Raw genomic sequence first — 20800 nt, forward strand, 5'->3', positions numbered from 1 at the left:
CCCGGATTGGGATCAAATCCCAATTTGGATCGGTATTAGCGCTTGGATTTGGGAGGGGCGAGATAGATAAAGACAGGTACTTTATATGGCCCAAAATCGAGACCAATGACTAGCCAGAGTAGGCATGATGCTACCAGACCCCCCTTACGGTAATGGAGCGAAGAGAGCTAAATAAATCGCGCGCAATCTCACCCTGCTGATTGAAACCCGCGAGTTTCTTTTCAAACCCGGTTTACTCATTCGTTACGTGTCATATTTACTGCATTTTTGTGCTTTAAATAATTTATTAGTTAATTCGGTTAAAAATGCCAAGATGAAACAAAATAAATCAACCATAATTGATGGATATATCAATTGCTCTTTCAGGGCGTCAGGTAAACTTTTTGTTAGACCTAAAGGGCAAACAGTTATTAACTTTAAATGTGTATTTATCGGTTAAAAATTAGCTTCAATAATTATCAAAACCTCTAAATTTTCAGTATAAATGCCAAAAATTAGAAACACATGTTTACATTTGAATTTGCGGTATATTTGGCCCAATGTCCACTTGAAATAAAGTATTGCCAATCCGTACGCGACAGTTATTGACAATTCCGATTGTAGATGAATCACCGCGAAACATCATCACTTTTACCGTCAAACAATACTAAATTTTTATTAAATAAATTACATATATTACATATTCATCAATATTAAGGGAGAATCACACAACGTTGAATATACACAATATAAGTCCCAGAGAGAAAAATGTGTCTAATTTTAGTAGTAAGTATTTAATCTTGAAATTCCCACTTTTAACAAAAAAAATGTAGTTGATATTTCTCTATAACTTAGAACTGATGAAGCAATAGGGTACATAATATTGCATAAAGTTATAAACTTTGGATATGAAACAAAATGAAAGTTTACATATGAAAAATATATTAATTAAAATAGCAATATAAATTATATAAATATTACTTCCCCATCAATCTTAACTGAAAAACGACCGGCATGAATATTTTCACCTGTAATCAATCAAATCAACTCGGACACATGATTTCACTTTAACTTATAGTTTATAAACATATTGAACTAGACCAACCGATATCGACATTTTCATACCAATAAATGCAAACCACATTTAGCATAAACCTGCAAAACCTTAGAAAAAACTGTACTGTACATATATTTGTATGAATATTTAATGTTTCTGATAATTAGAGTTACTTTTTAAATTGTTCAATAGAACAGACAGCCATAAAAAATTGCATCTGTGCGCATAGGTTTAATTATTAAGGCACTTAAGTTACATTTAGCGACATTGATATTTTTCATATGAAGAGACAAAATTAACAACTCTAATGCATAATGACAATTTCTCTGAATAAATTTATCAACCAACCTATAGATATATAGACCTAACAGGACCATGAAAGTAAAATTACATTCCTGGCGTGGGCCAAATTCCAATAACTATATTAAACTCTAATAATACAATATAAGTAATTTTCTTTTCGGGTGACTTGTTAATAAGACACTCAAGCCGCTTTAATTTGACGCTTATCAACATGTGTAGTAGATATTGCCCAAGAACTATGTTTTTAAATTCTCAAATTGAATTGTGCCCATAATAAAATTTAAAAAAAACAACCTAATACCAAAATATACTGAATAACTTCTAGTCAGCTTTCAAATCTCAGAACCTATGATATACATAAGCATGTAATAAATGTTGGTTCAAGCGACTGGCAATTAAGGCGAATGTGTTATAGCAGCTTGCTGTTCACTTGTAGTGTCTTTGTCACCACTTGTCTTGCTGCCACCAGTAATAGCAACTGAAAATAATATCATTATACCAGTAAATTTTATATTGTAACATTGGTTTATAACTCTATGATAGTTTAACAAGTAAGAACTTGACGCTTCTTCAAAACTCTTTCTGATGTTGGATTTCACTTTTACTAATTCCACACATTGGGATACAAGTAGCGATGGGAACTATCGAACTATTCGATAGCAATGTTTTATTCACCGATGGAAATTTTCGAAAATAGAAAACTATCGAATTATTCGATAGTTGTAATTCATTAGTAATAAGTTAAGTTGAAATGTAATTCATTTAAGTTGTTCGATAGCAGTGTTTTATTCATGTGTTTACTAATTATCGGATAGTTCCCAGAGAATAATTGCTAAAAAAATATTAGTAAACAATTCATCCATATCACATCCAGTTAACGCAGGAACTTAACAACCAGGACTATGTAACTAGAGTTAGATTTTGTGAATAGGCCAGACGCAAAATTGAAGAAGACAGATATTTTTTTAATTGTGTATTATTTACTGATGAAGCAACTTTTCATAAAAATGGAAAGGTTATAGACAGAATTTCCATTATTATGCAAGTACCAAGCCTTATTTTATAAGAACAAATAGTCATACTCGTTGGTCATTAATACTTGGAGTGGCATTATCGGAAATTATGTAATTGGGCCTTACTTTTCTGATGGAAGAGGAAGGAACTCTTTGAAATTTTTAAGTAAAATAAATTATAATTTGAAAACGGATGATTTTACAGCTTAAAATGCAAATGCAAATTTGTAAATTGTCTATCTAATGATGTATTAATATACAGGTACTTCCGTTTCAAAAACAAAAGTTATGTTGCGCTAAAAAGTTATAGATTTAAGTCCACATTGTTAACACCCTGTGCAATATTGTACATTGTATTAATATTTTGGTTCAATAGAATTCTTAACTGATGTGGTTATTCGAAAGACGTATTTTTTGTATCTTTAACTGCTTTATTTTGCTTCTACAATGAATTTTTAGATATCATGTTTTTCAGCAACATTTCACTAAAATTGCGATAAGCTGCCAACGTCACAAGTAAGAAAAAATAATTTACGGTGCATATGCAGCGTTTCAAGCTGCACTCCATGAGCTAATAAAAAATGGGTAGTTATTTAAAAAAATACATTTTTGTCTTGCTTAGCTTTTCTGAGACACTCTGTATCATATAAAATATTTTCAAAATGTGCGCACTTTTTGTGTCAACAACTTTTATATCAAACTATTTTTCGAAAGCTGAACACCAACGGAAATAATTGACTCTCTCGCACTAAAAAAACACCCTGTATACCGCCGCTTGTAACCATGTATGTGCAGAGATATACCTATGTAATAATCCGTTTAGATAAAAATGAAAACGATAATAAGAAAAGCAAATAATACAAACATTATTTACGAGTCTAATTAATTGCATTGTAAATCTTTTCTAGATATGTACAAAATATTTATTTATCGCCCGACTTTGATAAATCTTTTTTTGGATTGTAGACCGAAGACGACTATACTCTAGGACAAAACGTGACAATTTGGTTAAACAACTCACATATTAAATATTTTTTAGGGAAGAATGAAAAAACATTCATTTACAACAATCAGAATAGATTAACTATGTTAATCGCCCTCTCAACATCACATAATAATAATTCTTCAGCACAATTAAATATTACATTATTGTTATAGATGTATGAATTAAAAGCTAGAAGAAAATCTTGAAAATGAGTGAAAATTACTAAATTATTAGTTATATCACTTCTATTTCATTAGGCTAAAATATTGCAAAGAACACATGAGTAAAGCAACCACAAACAGACAAAAAAGTATAATAAATGAATTGAACATAAATGGAGAGTTTCATCAATCAGAATTTGATGGCCATGCTGGGCTTCATTTTGCGTAAATATTATTATAAATAAACATCATATTTAAGGTTTTTCCTACTGCCCGTTTCATGAACTAAAATAAATCCATACCAAGAATGTTATATTAGTCTGTAACAGAAGTAAATATCAACACGTAAAATATTATTTCCTTTTGTACATGTTTCCTTTAAATTTCGTCCCTAAAAACTAACAACAAAGTCCTGGTTTTTGCAGCAAAATGTGATATGTTCCAAAAAAAGATCAACATTAGAACAAAAAATTTTAAAAGTGTTCACACTGTATATCACAATGTATGCATTAGCAGATCCACAAAAAATATTTAGATAAGATCAATTGGAACGTCAAATTGCTATACAATGGAACCTTATAAGCATAAGGCAGACTTATTATTTTTTGATAATGCCTAATATTAGATAAGATAATCAGACAATGCATAAACAGCTACTTAATACTTACAAATAATGATGATTAACAAAATGACCCCAATAATTCCAATAATAATCATCATTTTAATATTTTTCCACCAATATTTTCTCTTCAATTTTTGGGCTTGTTGCTCGAACCGTTTGCCACCTTCTTGTAGAGCATCGGCCCTGGAATCTAATTCGGATAGTTTCTGGTCCCTTTCCAGCACCTTTTCCACATTGACCCTCATGATCCCCACAACTTCATTAACCTGTTGCTGGGTTTGCTCCAGTTTGGATGTAGGCCTAGAGCCTGATGGATTCTCCATTTTGCCCTGGAATCAACACCATTACCAGGCAAGGAAATTGTAAATTGTAATGTATGCAAACAAATTAGTCATTACAAAGACTTATTGTTCTATGATGTCAACAGATGGTAAATTTGGATCGATTTGGGATTTGGAGACTGTACACTCACCTCAAACAAAATGAGACTGAACACAAATTAAGGCTAAACGCAAAGAAATTCTAGAAAATAAAGAAAAATAAAAAAGATGTGACGTTTAAGCCTCAACAAATCATCAGACTTTTAATGATGATGGGTAATGACTGATGACAAGCGATTGAAATCACATGTTCCGGGCAGCGTTGCCAATAATGACGGCAGGTCACTGAAATTGGCCCAAAAAATATGTTAAAACTTACGACAGAAATTTACTAAACGTGGAGCTTTTGTTAAACAAACAATTCTATTTATTAGAATAACTTAATTGTTTGATTGATAATCAAAGTCAGAAATTAGTTTTACTTTCAAAGCTGACGCCATCGCAAACTGTGCTGCCCTTCAGATCTGCATTTTCAATCAATTAATTATATAAAACATTCAAATCAACTGCTTTTTAATCTGTTCTTACTCTACGGAAAATGCATTGTATAATATTTGTTCCCTTTGTTGTTCATTTATTTTTGTATTCTCAGTTGCCTGCAGCAGTCCACACAAATGCTTCTGATCCGAATTCATCCTGCTGCCCTCTGTTCGCTTTATCCTCAAGCAGTCTAAAATGTAAATGACACGTTTTGTGTCTCTCTCGATACTTTCTTTATCAATGCCTGATCTGTGCTTAAAAGAGAGACGGCAAGCTTGGGGAAATATTTCCGAGGGCAAGCAAAATAAAATGAAATAGTTGAACGACCAATGTTTTAGTGGGTGCGCGTATGTGAGTATTGGACTGTCAAAATAGACCGAAAAAGGCGATTTTTTCGAGTTTTCCACATTTGGGATTGGTTTGTTTATTTGTGAAAGATCATGTACAGTGCAGTGAAGTGTTTTTAAGTGGCCCCAGGATTTTAATATCAGTAGTAATTCAGGAATTTGCTAATTTGAGGTGTGTATTAAATATTATTGATATTCTATTAAGTAATGCCAAACAATAACATTACTTTCATACAGGTTTGGCTTATTTAGGCCCACCTCTAGCATATAAGACTAATACACTGTACACATATTATTTGTCTGCTTGTATTTCATCTATGAGCACATATTGATTATTCAAGTGTTTACTCAAAATCTTAAACTGAATATTTTTCTCAGACTCCTCTGATCTCCTTATAGGTACTTTTACTTTACATACACTTAATTGAGGGAGGTAAAAATTGTAATTTTGTATGGAAGAAAGAAAATTTATTAGTGTTTCGTATAGATCCATCTAAACAGTACTCCTGCTCATTTTGGTGTCAATTTTCAGAGCAAATTTCGTGTAGTGAGGTCCTCTTTCGGATCTACTATGTTTTGTTTCAAACAAATCATTGTAGATTTTGTAGATCAGCTGCACAAGTTTCTCGACTGTCAATATCTTCCTAATTCATGATCAAAAGTCTTTTATATCTGGTTAGTAACATGCTTAACAATACCTATTACTTATGAAAATAGGTATACAGATATTTACGTTTGCTCCATGCCAGTCTAACTCACCATAAGAGTAGCAAGTAGGTATCGACCTATTCTAATATCCTATTATCGGCCTATTTAAATCTATTAAAACAAACGTGATTTGCAATTTCCAAGGGGAAATCAAATTCTTTTATGTCTTAAGTACTTAGATCATGTTCATAATGCAGATGCGATTGCACCGAAAAGATGACATTGTCTGCAAGAAACAACAAACGCTGATCATCTTATCCTTTAAACACACCCAATTAGCAATTATTTTGCAATCTCCGAATGCTTTTTTTGCTGCGATTATCAGAACAATCGATTTCCTCAACGAATCCACTGAACTGAATAAATGACTTCCTTAATATTGCACATTTTTTCTCAAAAGTATTATCAGATATTCTTAGAAATGTTGACTTTCTATTTTCTTGGTACTTAAATTTTGGGATGTAATCCTACCAAGTGTACCTACTTTATTATTATTACTGAAGATATTTGCATACAGGAAACACTCTTTAATCATGTACAACCCGAGATTTAAGCGGAATCAATCAGCCACCATTTGTAATCTTCTAAACTTGCCTTACATAATTCATTTAGCATTTTACGGTGACATATAATGCAAGACAGTTCAGAAGAGTAAGTAAATATTATAATAATACATATATGGCAGAGTGGCTCATCGGAAACAAAATAGAGACATTAAGTAAAGGAAATTAAAAAAATATAATTACAGCATGGTCCTCAACTAATGCGACAAAAGTCACTGACTTCTTCGCAGACTCAGTGAGTGGCTTAGACAAAAAATTGCCTTTTAGGTATTTTTTTTATAGGAAAGTTAATGGATTTTGAGGTCCAAGGTGTCAAAGTGTAGGTCAACAAAAATGAAAATTTTCTTTTATTTTAATACTCTTAACCAGTTTCATTATTAAGTACCAAAACAAATTGTAGGTATTTGTGGTTTTTTAGATCGACAAATGCAAATTGCTTATCCCCCTGCTTGTAGTGGTCTGGAGCCATTTAGAACATCAGAACTTTTTTTGGTTTTAAAATATCGCTTTCTTGTTTGCCTTATTCTCCGCTATTTCCTAAGCAAAAAATGTGTGCTTCTCCTAATTCGATATCTCACCGTTTTCGAGTTATTTCATATTAAAACCTCTACTGAATTTTTGAACTAGAACTAGATAAGTAACTCAATACTATTATTGAGTTTCCTATGAATGGGCGTGTACACGCTGGATGAAATAAATGAATCAGTTTGTTTGTTTGTAATTTTAGGTCTTTTTTTCAAGCCTTCAAAAGAAAATTTGGCCAAAGGAAATTTGACCAAATTTGGCCAAATTTTCTTTTGAATGAATATAAATCAATGAATACGGCTAATGATTGGTGCAAACTAAAATAGTTCCCTGAAAATATCAATATAATCCACATTCATGGGAAGCTGTGAGTGCAAGCTGTAAATACAACCCATCAACGAATGCGAGAATCTTATTTGCATTACCTACCTAGTTCTTTCGTCAGGTCACAAGAAGCAAATTTGCTCTTTAAAATCACGGTTTAAATCACTGTTTATTTTTAGGTTAGTCACAGTTTGTACTTAATTCTAATTTGTTCATCGCTGTGAAAAAATCAGAGGCAGTGGATTTGTTGTTCAACTCTACTCTCGACAACCTATTTTAATCAGTTCATACATAATTACATATAAAATATTGCATTTCGGATAGAAACGGATCAGTAATATAAGTGGTACTTACTTACGAAACTTAGTTACATCAACTTTTCCAAAGAAATGAATACATTTTATTTCACAAATAAGTACAAGTTACCTATAGTGTTACAAATGTGAGTTGTTAGCATTGTTGCTAATTTTGATGCAACACAAAATGGAGTGGTTTTAAAAGATAATAAATTCCTAATAAGTATCAAAGACTTACCTAAAAACCTTACTTATATAAAAATCGAAATGTCTACAAATTATTTAAATTTTTCTCTGAGCTTATTTGGAGATAATTCAAAATAAAATATTTTAAGATAACTGTCACATTATTAGAATCCTTTTAGATACTCTTTACAACATTATACTGTCAGATCTGGAATTCAATGTTCGGTTGTCGGGCCTCTATCATCAACTTCATTTTTTTTACATACGGACCTGTACGTTTAAACCAGTTTGTAAATTCTACGGACGACAGTAAAGGGATTATACATTTTTCCCCAAATATTACCCGTTTTTTCACAATATCATATTTATCACTTATTATTATGAACTGAAACTTGACTGCTCTTAACTGAAACTAAGTGCGATCCGAATTTAAAAGATTTATATTTAACGAAATTTTTAAAGTACGACCTAATAGAATTTGATAACTCATGTATATTTTGTAATTAGGCCTGAAGTAAGTAAGTAATCAAATATTTATTTTTGTACCAAATGAAATAATGACAAATTTAAAATTTTTCTTTTTCTTTGCTTGGGTGCAATACAAAATGCAGTCTCCAAGAATGTAGTAATGGAGAATACGGGTCAGTTAGGAATCATTGGGTCATTGTATTCAAGTGCGTTTTTGTCCTTTTTGTCCAAAAAAATCTAGCGAATTGCACAAAACCAAAACATTTTTCAATATTTTATGATTATTTTAAGTTTACTACTTACTTAATTACATAAATCGATACAAATAAAATAGTTATTGATCAATTTTATTAAGTTAATATAAGTCATATACGAATAACAAAATGATCAATGTGATATTGTAAAGAACGGGTAAAAAACGAAAACAAAAACAATTAATTACAGTACCATTACTTACTAGAATTTGTAGAATTCGTAAACCGATGTCAAATATACTAACAGGTCCTTATTTAAAAATGTTGATAAAGGTGAAACACGAAAGATTAATTCCAGATCTGATAGTAAGTCTTATATTATAATGTTGTAGAAAGTAATAAGGTGGCCAAGGTTTCAAACCAACAATGTGGCAATTATTCAAATATACCTCTTCAGATAAGCTCAGAAAAAAACAAAAATCATTGGAGCATTTTTCTGGTTTTTCAGATATTTCTGAATGTTTTTAGCCGGCATTTTCCGACTTTAGAACAATTTTGTTTAGCATCTAAATGTGCAAGTTTGTCCTAATTTAACCGACTTTTGTAAAATCCTCTATAAACGACAGCCTAAAACTGTTACATACGGATTATCAGGTGTTGTAGTTTAATTAAAAAGTGAAGATTAATTATTTTTTTAATAGCTATGAACACGCATATTTTACAATGAAAAAACGATGGTGCCTACCAACATGCTACCGCTTTTTTTAGTAAGCAACAATGGCACGATGTTGGTTGGTACAAATATTACAATCATTTAAAAAACGTTATTTTTGTACTTCATCGTCTTTTCCATTTTTTCGTTACGAGAAGCACTTTGAACTCTGAATTTAACTAAGACTACTTCCAAATTGAACCACATTAAATCAGAAACACCGTTTGTATTGAAGTGGATTGAGAAAGAAAAAACTGTGGGTAGTGGCTTGGTGAAGGTGATTTATTTTGCATTTACTGCCCTCCGGCTGTATGGAGAACGGGGTTTATTTTGTCAACACATGTGATCATTTTTTGATCTATTCAATTGTTTATTTATACTCTTAATCGGATAATTTTTCGGAGTAATCCAATCTACTTAGTTTGAACTAAAAAATGTACCTTTATATTAGTATTATTAGTGTGTCGAGACAGCCAGACGATGACGGAAAGAAGATTGAACGGAGCAGCAAATACGAAGAAATACGACACATGACAACCAGCTGATTATTGCTTTATTCTTTTGTTTAGTGCAAATAAACTAATTTTAGTAACTTCACAGCATTGTTTTATTTTCCCTTCATTAGTTTTTATTACAGGCTTTTCTAAGCACCAGCATTCCCCATTTAGATACTAGCTTTTTGTGTCTTGTAGTGAACTTCCTTTCTTATCTACTTACTATGTTTTGTATGAATTAAGTCATTGTTTTCAAGAGCCGCAAAAGTTTTCAAATTGGTTAAATCTTCCCAATTCTTGATGAAAACTTTTCTAACTGAACAGTGAATATACTTAGTAACATAATTAAAAACATTGCTTAAAAAACAACGTAGACTTTTATATAGAAAAATTGTGGATTTTTCTGCCGCTTTCTCAGTTTGTGTTGATGAATTATCCATAACACCTCAATATTCATCTTTTACCAATTAGCATCACGGTCACCAACAAACTACAACACAGATCTTTACCTTTTCTCGATATCATTCTGATTGACCATAAGAATCCCATGTAGGTATCGACCAGCCTATTAAGTATCGAGTAAAACGTTGCTTGCAAATAGCTAGGTGGAAATGCATTGCATCATAATATGGATGAGATTGTGTTGAACATATAGTCTGCAAGAAGCAAGAAACGCTGATCATCTTGTGCTTTGAACACACCCAATTAGTAATTATTTTGCAATTTCTGAATGCGTTTCTTGGTGTGATTATTAGAACAATACAATTCCTCATCGAATTCACTGAACTGAATAAACGACTTCCTTAATATTGCACATTTTTTCCTGAAAAGTGCTATCAGATATTCTTAGAAATGTTGACTTTCCATTCTTTTAGCGAATTTTAGGAGCAATCCTGCCAAATGCACCTTGTACCATCTTACATCAGGTATAAGTTGAGATTTAAGTCTTCAAATGTTTGCAATTCAATTCGATCGATTGCAATCTTCTGAACTTACGTATTATACATGCTGACCTTAACTATTTCTAGTTATACGTGTTTCTTATACTAGATAACTAGACTGATAAACAATGCACTGGCAATTTTACATAATGCATTTTACAGTAAAAATGTAGACACCCTGAGCAAACACGATAAGCTCGTATGGTGCCGAAGAATATCAATGAATGGATTTCACAAGATGCAAAATGTACTCTAAAATATTCTTCCTACGATACATCAGAGAATAGTAAATATTCTAAAAATATATTGCAGGTTATTTATACGTAATATATACATATTACATAACATAGATATCAGAAGTAGCAGAAAATCGCCACTCGCCATTGACGAAATCATAAAAAGTGATCATCGAAAGCATCTAGAGCTGATCATCAAAAGCAAACGGCAACAGTAGTATGTTTGTTTTTCTTACAAATGTTAATAATTTATGACTTGAAATGTACGAGAATTTGAGTAGTTAAACCTCGAGTTAAATACAATGATGGACCTAACAATGTGTTATTAATTGAAAGATGGTTGATTTTTTTGGGAATTTGGTCTGGGCAGTGGGGGAGAGAAAGAAAAACTTTTTTAGCTACCTAGATTTCGGCAATTTATTGTCAACTTCCTCAGGGCTGGAAGAGTTATTGCCAACTGTATGGATGCGTTTCCCGACCACAGAACGCAGAAAAGCGCCTGCAAAAATAATTTGTTACACCAAAGTTCAGGGATGCAAAGTAGACTGACCTAAATTATTTAACTGAAGTGCAATTGGAAATCTTTAAATTTAGGTATAAAAATTGACAAGGGTTTTGTTAGAGCGCCACTAATTTTTCAAGTAAAACTAGAACTCATAGCCGAGGTATCAGCGATGGTATGCCTAAAATATATAGGATTTAAGTAACAACTTTGAACTTTAATTTACTTATGAGGCTACAAGGCTACTATCATGTAATGTTATCATTATATTCATTTTAACCTGATATTTTGCATCTGAAAGTAACTCTAGTTTGCGATATACGCGTTTGCTAAACGATGGCCAAACAATTTTTTCTGACGGATTTACTGAGTGTTGTACAAAGTTTAATTTATATAATGCGAAATGAAGTAAATATTTTTTTCAAAACACATACACATAAACACATAAACTTTTTTAAAGTATAAAATGTAAAGACACATGTTCATTCAAAGCACAATTGTGCATCGCAAATCTGGGTCGGGGCCGTAAGATGTTTGAAAATTAAGAAAAAAAATTTAAAGAATAAGATGGCAAGCTTGCCTATTGTTTCATTATTACAATAATTCCTTGTTATAATCGACATGCAAAAATATGTTCTTCACTTTTCGCTACTACAAGTAGTTTGCGCTCTGGTTAGCTGGGGCAAATTGAATTAAATTAAATGAGAATCACCGTTTGCATTGAAGTGGTTGAAAACTGAGGACGATGTCCTGCTGAATATATTTATTTTACGTTTTTTGACCTTGTTATACTTTTTTAATTTTATTTTTATTGACATTCACATAGTTATTTGGAAGTATCTGTTAGATGATTGAGCTACTTCAGTTCAAGCATGCATCATTACAACAACGTGGGTCGAGTTAATGCAAATTTAATAGGTTTGCCAAATATATGACTTCGATTTCTATTTTTCCCACACAACATTTACCCCATATCTACCTCATAATCCAAGCCCCTCGACGCAGCGACAAAATGCAATTTGAAAATAAATGGAAAATATAGAAAATACAGCAGCTCATCATCTTTCAGTTGAAATAATTCGATAGCGTGCTGTCTAGCACGCTACTTGCAGAAATTATGCTTGCAGAATAATGCATCTTTCCTAGCTATTGATCTGAACATTTGCTTTGCAAAAAAATTCGAATCGTATTGAAGAAATTGACCATTTCATCACCATGCGTGCAACAGATTTATTGTGTGCAATTTTTTTGGTAATCTTTTATTCCGTCGTAGATTATGTACATAAAATATTGCCTAGATATATAGGTATATATTCGAGACTCAGACTCATATCCAGTTAATTACTTAAAACTTATAATCTCATCTATTAGTCATGCACTGTAATATTGGTGAATCGAAAATGCATTAATGTAAGTAACATTCCTTGCAATGCAAACAACATTCCGAATACTGAAAATACATAGACCGTAACATAATAAATCTGACCTTCGACATTTCTGACAAAAGTTTTTCCACAACTGATGATTTTGTCATTCGGAGAAGAAAAGCGGAATCTTTTTTAATAATTTTTTCTCTCTGCGTTATCTCATATTGCACACAGAAAGATTTAAACTTTGACCAAGAAAACATGATATTTAAACTTTGTACAATATCTTTATTTAATTGTTTTGCTTATCTTACAACTCTTATTTTAGCCAAGATTCAAGCCTTGATTCGATAAAAAAAATATTCGAATTGGATCACCGACTGAGAAAAAATCACAGTTAAAATTTACGAAATTAGATAGTTATAGGACAAAAAGTAGAGGTTGAAAAATCAGTGATACTATCATAAATCTGTCAAATTAGTTAAAAACAAAATGTGTTAGCTTTCGGAAAGGTTCTAATATTTTCGTAGGCATTCAACAAAATCAACATTTGCTCAAATAGTTCTTATGTATGTTTTTTTTTCTGGGTTTAGCGGCAGTGATATTTTAAAGCAAATGTTAGATTATTAGTTCGCTTTTTACCATCACCATCTACTTGTTTTTCTAAGTAAATACAGATTTGAACGCAGTAAAAAATGCATTGTGAGAGAGGTACAATGATAACACAAGTTTTAACGATGCCTTTTCAATGAATCAAGTGTCTAATTTATTATTTTTTATTATACCAAAGCATTGCAGGCCGTTTTTAAACCAATTAAGTAAATGAACCATTGTTACGGCGTGATATTTTAATTTTGAAAAGTGGTGATAAATTGTTTAAAGCATATTTCTTTAAACCAAAACAGGTGAAACAAAATTTATTTGTAATAAATGTCTGTTCGTTCAGTATGAATTTTTCAAAAATTTTTGGATTTTGCAAATTTTAAAAGCTCCATTTAGTTGGACAGCAAGACGGAATCGGATTGATCAGGCTTGAATATATGCGGAATAAGTCCTTTTATTTGATAAATTTAAAAAATGACGAAACCTAAGAACCTAACCAAGTTGAGTAAATCTTAGGATTTTATGTGAAAGCGGTCTTCGGATTTTTGCATTGAAATATTCTGTTACTTGTTATACACTTATGAACGCCAATCGAAAATATGAAGTTTTTCTTATGCGTTTGACAATTTCAATTTTCATTTCAAAAGATTTTTCTGTAAGTAAACTGGACTACTAAATCTACCATTATTAATGTTTAGAGCTCTGTCTATTTGCCTCAAAAGTTAATTCGCAAGGACAATCCGTCCCTCCATTTATAACAGTTCCGAGCTCAATCCTTTCGTCAATTGCCAAAGGAAGTGTTTAAAATAGTCCTAACGAAACAATGATTCCGTGATGAATAAAAAAGTCATATAAAAAACCAGTAGTTGACAATGACGAGAGTCAATTTTCAGTAGTACTAGCATTTGGTTATCTAATAGATGACTTTCGTAATACTGGCTGAATCAAATACACCCATAGCCGAGCCCATAATGGAATTAACCGAACTAGTGCTTCTGTAAATAATTTTAAGATTAAATATTTTTTGCTAGGTTTCATTTAAATAAAATCCATTCGCACCACATAACGTGTTGTTTATAGATTAATGCGTATTTTATGAAGATTGGATTGTAAATAAGTACATAACATACTACATTGTATGTTTCCCAGGCAATAAAAGTAAAAATTCAATTAAATTAGGTATCATTGTTTGAGCTGAATTTATATAAGCCCATGTAATTAGTTCCTGATCAGATGATCTATTTTTTGTAAGCTTTGTAAGTGTTATGTTCTCTCTACATTCTAAACCTTTCAAACAAGTGAACTTTGAGACCACTGCTCAAAATTTTGTATTCGAATTATAGTATTTTTTGAGTCCATTTCGAAATATATACAAAGTGTCGGTGCATTACAAAATACAGATCTAACATTTTTTAAATTAAACATCTAGAAATATTTTATCAAGTAGCATTTGTAATTTTGGAGAACAAAGTACCATCTCTAGTTTAGAACATTGTTACCGTTAAGCATTGATTAAAAGACAAAAGCAATCTATCAAATCGATTTCACCGCAATATTTTGTAGTCTCCTACAAAACCTTTTATTTTACATTTGACATCCTGAGTATTTAATATTTCTTTGTCTTAGAATATCTTAGAGTAAATTGAGTTATTTTCATTCCTGGCTTTTTAGGTTTACAGCAAAGAGGAGTTCACGTTCCAAACGGGAAAAATTAGGAATAGAAAATTATAAATAAAAATTGGTCAGTAAAAATATCTAAACTATTGCAGTAGTATTTATCAAGATATGAATAGCAGCTCGTGCATTCGGGTTTGGAGCATTCTTCATAGACCTAAAGAGAAGCGGAATGGTTGATGAAAACATAAAATATAATTACCGTCACAAAATATGTTTTGGAGATCTCGACTGAAATCTTTCGTCAGATTTATAAAAGCTTTGAAAATGGAGATCATCTTTATATTTCGGTGATACAAGAAATATATTTTTTTCTTTTGATTGGTTTTTTGACCATTTACGTACATCTAGCTACTTAATCCTTAATTGTATTTTATTGGTGCATTAACTCGCATTTATGTATGTATATTCATTTTGTACGTTTTAGGAGGCTTCGGTTTGTTAGGCATAAGACGCGATATTTTAATAGCATTTTGTATTGCAATCGAAAACTAGTAATTATTGCAATTTTTTGTCGAAGTCGAATTATTTTGGTAATATTTCTAAACTTATTTGATTTAGAAGTTTTGTGTTCTAGTTTCTTTTGGGTGATAATCAATTTCTACGTCTCATGACGTAGAAAAATCTTCAAACACATATAAACATTCTCTTACAAACCAGACGATAAGTCATGTTCTTAATTTAAAAATGTCAGTTGTGTGTAACCAAAAGGATGACCCACATTTACTTACATACGTTAAAAAAATCTGAAGTATACTTTTTCTGACTAATTTGAAACTTACTTTTTTAAAAACAATTTGATTCCAAATTAATACAAACACTAATTCATATTTTACTTGCGACCGAACCTAACCGTAGACTATTACTTCTTATGACTCTTGCAGATCCTAAATATCTTATGACTGTCTTCTAACAAGATCTCTTATGGCTAAATGCTAGTTTCTGCTGTGGCTTCTTTTATACTTAAATCATGCTGATCATAACAGAAACGAAACTACGTGTTATTTATAAGAATAATCGGCATAAGTGACCATATAATCGTATAACTACAAATACAAATGTTTGCTTTTTAATAACGTTTATCCATCAAATACTTTGCCTATTTTTTGTGGACTAAACCCCTTAGTTACTGACCTTAACTAGTGGATTAGAATTATCACCGGATCTAACTGTGGATAAGACGTAGCATTCCAGAATCAACAACCTTTAATTCTCAGGCAACAATGCCATTTCCATGAAAGGATGGGCTGTGCCTACAGTGTAATTTTTTTTCTGGGGCTTGTTAAAGCTTTTATAAAATTAATAACTTTGAGCAGATTTACTTACTGTGGCTGCTATTAGGTTTTACTCCTGTGTTATAAAATGTGTTAAGTACTTCACTCTAAAAGAAGTGATGCTTTTTAACTTAAAGTGGAGATATAAACGATGTATCTAGCCATGAGAAACAGGACATAATGTATTTGGCAGGCAAATATTATCTAAAGAGCCATCAAAGAATACGGCTTATATTGTGTCTTAAATTACAGATATAGTCAGTAAGATATTCTTTAACCGACCAATTGAACATAAAGGATATCTTAATTATACACTACTTTCACATGTGTTGTTCACAAAATCAACGGTTTATCGTACGATCAAAGAATATAAAAGTATTTGAATGTGTTTACGACTCGCAAATATTCTGGAGAACGCGAGAACCAGATAACATGGACCAAGAAACAAAAATGCTTTTTTTACAAGCAGTAGTTTATACATAATTCTTTCTCAACATGGAAAGCATTATTTTGTTTAGTACATACAGGGTGGCCATTTTCTGAATCTTTGTATGGGTAACTTCTACATTTTAAAGATAGAGAATCCGTTAAATGCGCAAAATTGGGCAGAATTCGATTGCCTATTCATTACCGTTTTCAACATTTAGGTACCCGACTTGGTTCCTGAAATATCCTGAAAAGTCAAGAAATCAACACTTTTCCAATTATTATATAATTCGTAAACTGCTTAAGTTAGAAAAAAAGTTAAAATTGTCTTTGGTCGAACTTTTTGCGTTGAATTCAATAAACTAGCACTCGGTGTCATAGTCAACTTGATTTACGAGATAAAAAATAAACTTGTTTTTTTAAATGGTAATCATAGTTGGCTGTGGGCCTTTTAAAATCCGTATTTTTTTCTGATTTTAACGATATAATTGTTTGTATGTTTTTCTCCTTTTGTTGTCGTAAAACATCAAAAGAAGTTAAAAAATGTGTAGTAGGCTATGGAAACAAGAACTATATTATCACACAAAGCACAAAACAAAAATGAAATAATTAACAGACACAATCATGTTTACTGGGCTAATAAAAATCATCCTCTAATTGACATGATAGTGCACCTTCACACAACTGACGAGTTGAATGTGAAGATGTCAAAAAATGCCTGGATGTAAATGGAAGTCAATTTGAACATTTAATTTAAACGATTCATTATTGTTTTGTGCTTTGTGTGATAATATAGTTCTTGTTTCCATAGCCTACTACGCATTTTTATCTTCTTTTGAAGTTTTACGGCAACAAAAGGAGAAAAAACATACAAACAATTATATCGTTAAATTCAGAAAAAATAAGGATTTCAAAAGGCCCACAGCCAAGTATGATTACCATTTAAAAAACCGTCAGTTTATTTTTTATCTCGTAAATCAAGTTGACTGTGATAACGAGTGCTAGTTTATTGGATGCAACGCAAAAAGTTCTACCAAAGACAAATTTAACTTTTTTTCTACTTTAAGCAGTTTACGAATTGTATGATAATTAAAAAATTGTTGATTTCTTGTCTTTTCAGGATATTTCAGGAACCAAGTCGGGTATCTAAATTTTGAAAACGGTAAAGAATAGGCAATCGAATTCTGCCCAATTTTGCCCATTTAACGGATTCTCTATCTTTAAAATGTAGAAGTTACCCATACAAAGATTCAGAAAATAGCCACCCTGTATAGTGATTATACAGAGCGTCAAATAGTGAATTTCAATAATCACATGGTACTTTCTAAAAAAAATCTAAATATTTCAACAATGTGTTACGCCAAACAACTCCATGTACGACAAGAAATTAACATTTTGATTTGCCTAAAACGGGTTTCAAAAGGATTGCTTCCTATTTGTTGAGTTAAGAACGTTCACTATTAGGTACATTTTGGCATCCTTTGCAAGAACATTAGTACCTCAAAATCCGCATGCATAGCAGACCATTTGCACGGCATTATCTCATAAATTCATAGGCCGTAAATTTGCATCCCCAAAGAATAATTAAAGGTCAATGATTTCGGCTTACTTCACTTTTGCCCTAGATTTGTAACAGGCGGTGACTTTATCTAGTGTTACTTTGCAAACAAATCATTTTACACAATGTCTTCTAATCTGACTGGACTGATTGATTGATTTTCTGAGAACATTTTCATTTCATGGAAATAAGAAATTAGCAGTTACAAATAAACAACTTCTTATAGATACCAGAGAATTGTACAGTTGTACAAAAAACTGATTTACACCTCAGTGTACTGAGTTTCTGAGGTAACAGGTGAAATAAAGGTTATGTTGTTAGAGTAAGTATATAACAGACAATTACTTTTGGAAAGAATCAATTTTGCTTGAAATCAGATAAGATTCCAATCTCAATTCCATTCCCACAAAAAACAGTCTAGACTGTGTATTCAACGAAGCCGAAACCTATTTGAACCCGTTTGTAACATACGGTGGTTATTAGGGATTTTGCAATTATGATATCTAAACCGACCTTAAATGTTACATTATTTCTGTTAACGATCAATAATTAATTTTTTGAGGGTTTGATAAAAGGGATGTAAGCTGGCTGATAGATGGTGTAAGTTTAACAATATCAAACAAACATAAGTTATACAAACTCTTAATACATGCGAGTTTGTATAACTTTTTCCTTCAAATTGTTGAGTCCTGTAAACCGATAAATCTTTATTTATAATTAAGTAGTTAGTTTCTGCAAGACTTTAATAAAAATAAGAGATATTATTTAATGCATTTTGAATCATAGGCAAATAATATGCTTATTTGTTTATTGGGAAAACACGAAATATGTATGATTTTTTAAAATTTTCTATAATTGAAATTTTTGGGATATTGGTTGAAATGCTATCTTGCGTCTCTTATTTTCCGAGGAAGTCGTTTTCCGTCTACAAGTTATCAAAATGTTAATTTCGGTGCCAAAAAGTTCAATTCACTTTGTATTTGTAATTTGCAACATTTTAACGATTTCAAACCTAGCATCTGTACTCACTTATTTGTGTTCTTATTTGCATTTTAACGGTTTCTTTTTAATTTTGCATATTTGTTTATATCTGCCTTGTGCACAATTTTATATGTGCTTCTATGTAATTCTTTATATTAGTATTTAATAACTTTACCATTTAATCCCATTAAATCCCTTATAGCCAAAAATAATATTAGTTGATTGAATTTGATAATTAAACCAAGCAGGACTTATTAAAGTAATGAAATTTCTCAAAAATGTTGAACTTGAATCAATGTTCATAAGAACAAAATGGTGCATGCAAGTTTGGTCTAACTAGCCGATTGAAGGTTAAATCAAGCATATACTAAGTTGTAATTTGTATATTTTACAGTGTAGTCACATACTATAGTAAAAAAAAATTGAACACGGTTTCTAATTATCTCTCTATGCAGTCGGCAAGTTAATTGTTCCTTCTTAAACTGAAAATGCAATACATTGAAGTTGATTTATTCACAATTTTGATGTCATAATTATTGTCACAAATGTTCTGTAATAAAGCTGCTTGTTATGCCTAATGATCTATGCGGAAATAAATTAATTGGGGTTGGGAGTAACTCAAGCTTAATTGAATATATTTTTATTCAATTCGGTAAATAATTAAATTTACGATTTTGTAAACTCCACAATCAACATTTTCTGTAACATTATTTATTGACGGTAGTATAGATTGGTTTGATATATTATAGAAAAGCCACGTTTCTACAATATTACTATAATTATATTAAATCTAATAATTTAATTTTCGCTTAGGATCCAATATTTTCTATTAAATGACTTCCACCTGCTTACCGTCTACCTTGTACAGTTTGTACACCATAGAATTATTGGCATAAAGATACACTTTTGAATGGTTGAATGGTTAAAGCTTGGCGACCATCTATTGTATTAGAATCATACTCTGAATTAATTTCGTTTTTCCTTGCATGAAAATATGTCCCTGCATACTGAGAGTATGACTACTATGAAACTATTAACGATTTGATAAGCATTATTATATTTAGTTTGCTTGATAGCTTACGTATACCTAAATGTTGTTGCCAGAACGGTTGAGATAAATAGATATAGATAGCCAATATAAAATTATCTTCATTTTATTAAAATAATAATAATGTCGTAACTACCTAAAATCGGAAAAACAGGTTAATAGACTTTAAATGACCAGGTGTTTGACAATTTTATTTACCACTACAATTCCTGGAAGTTTTCACATATCGGAATATTTATTTTTATAAAATCTAGATCACTTGCCAACTTATTTTTCTACTAACAATAGTATCTGTTATGTAATCGGTAGATGTTGAGCCCCCGTGATTTCAAAATATTGATATTTAGCGAAGAATGACTAAATCATTGCACCTTAATTTCGCATATTGTTTGA

General features: G+C 31.2%; 2 protein-coding genes across 2 annotated transcripts in view; one reads left to right on the top strand and one right to left on the bottom strand.

The window, feature by feature from the left end:
• Positions 1-651: 651 nt before the first annotated feature.
• On the bottom strand, positions 652-4743 carry LOC125504211 (synaptobrevin-1-like). The gene is made up of 3 exons (XM_048665881.1): positions 4593-4743; positions 4167-4449; positions 652-1817 (listed from the first exon to the last, which is right to left on the bottom strand). Exons 2-3 carry the CDS (start codon positions 4441-4443, stop codon positions 1735-1737), a joined length of 360 nt encoding a protein of 119 aa, XP_048521838.1. The 5' UTR covers positions 4444-4449; positions 4593-4743; the 3' UTR covers positions 652-1734.
• Positions 4744-5286: 543 nt separating this feature from the next.
• The window catches only part of LOC109537778 (unconventional myosin-XVIIIa), a 158599-nt gene continuing 143085 nt past the window's right edge, over positions 5287-20800 (top strand). The window contains exon 1 of the mRNA XM_019904657.2: positions 5287-5499. The gene's annotated coding sequence lies outside the window, so the exon portion shown is untranslated. The remainder of the gene's footprint in view (positions 5500-20800) is intronic.

Source organism: Dendroctonus ponderosae, unplaced genomic scaffold (genome assembly GCF_020466585.1).
Source record: "Dendroctonus ponderosae isolate FM_Combo_2020 unplaced genomic scaffold, Dpon_F_20191213v2 Dpon_F_20191213_4, whole genome shotgun sequence".
Lineage (NCBI taxonomy): Eukaryota > Metazoa > Arthropoda > Insecta > Coleoptera > Curculionidae > Dendroctonus > Dendroctonus ponderosae.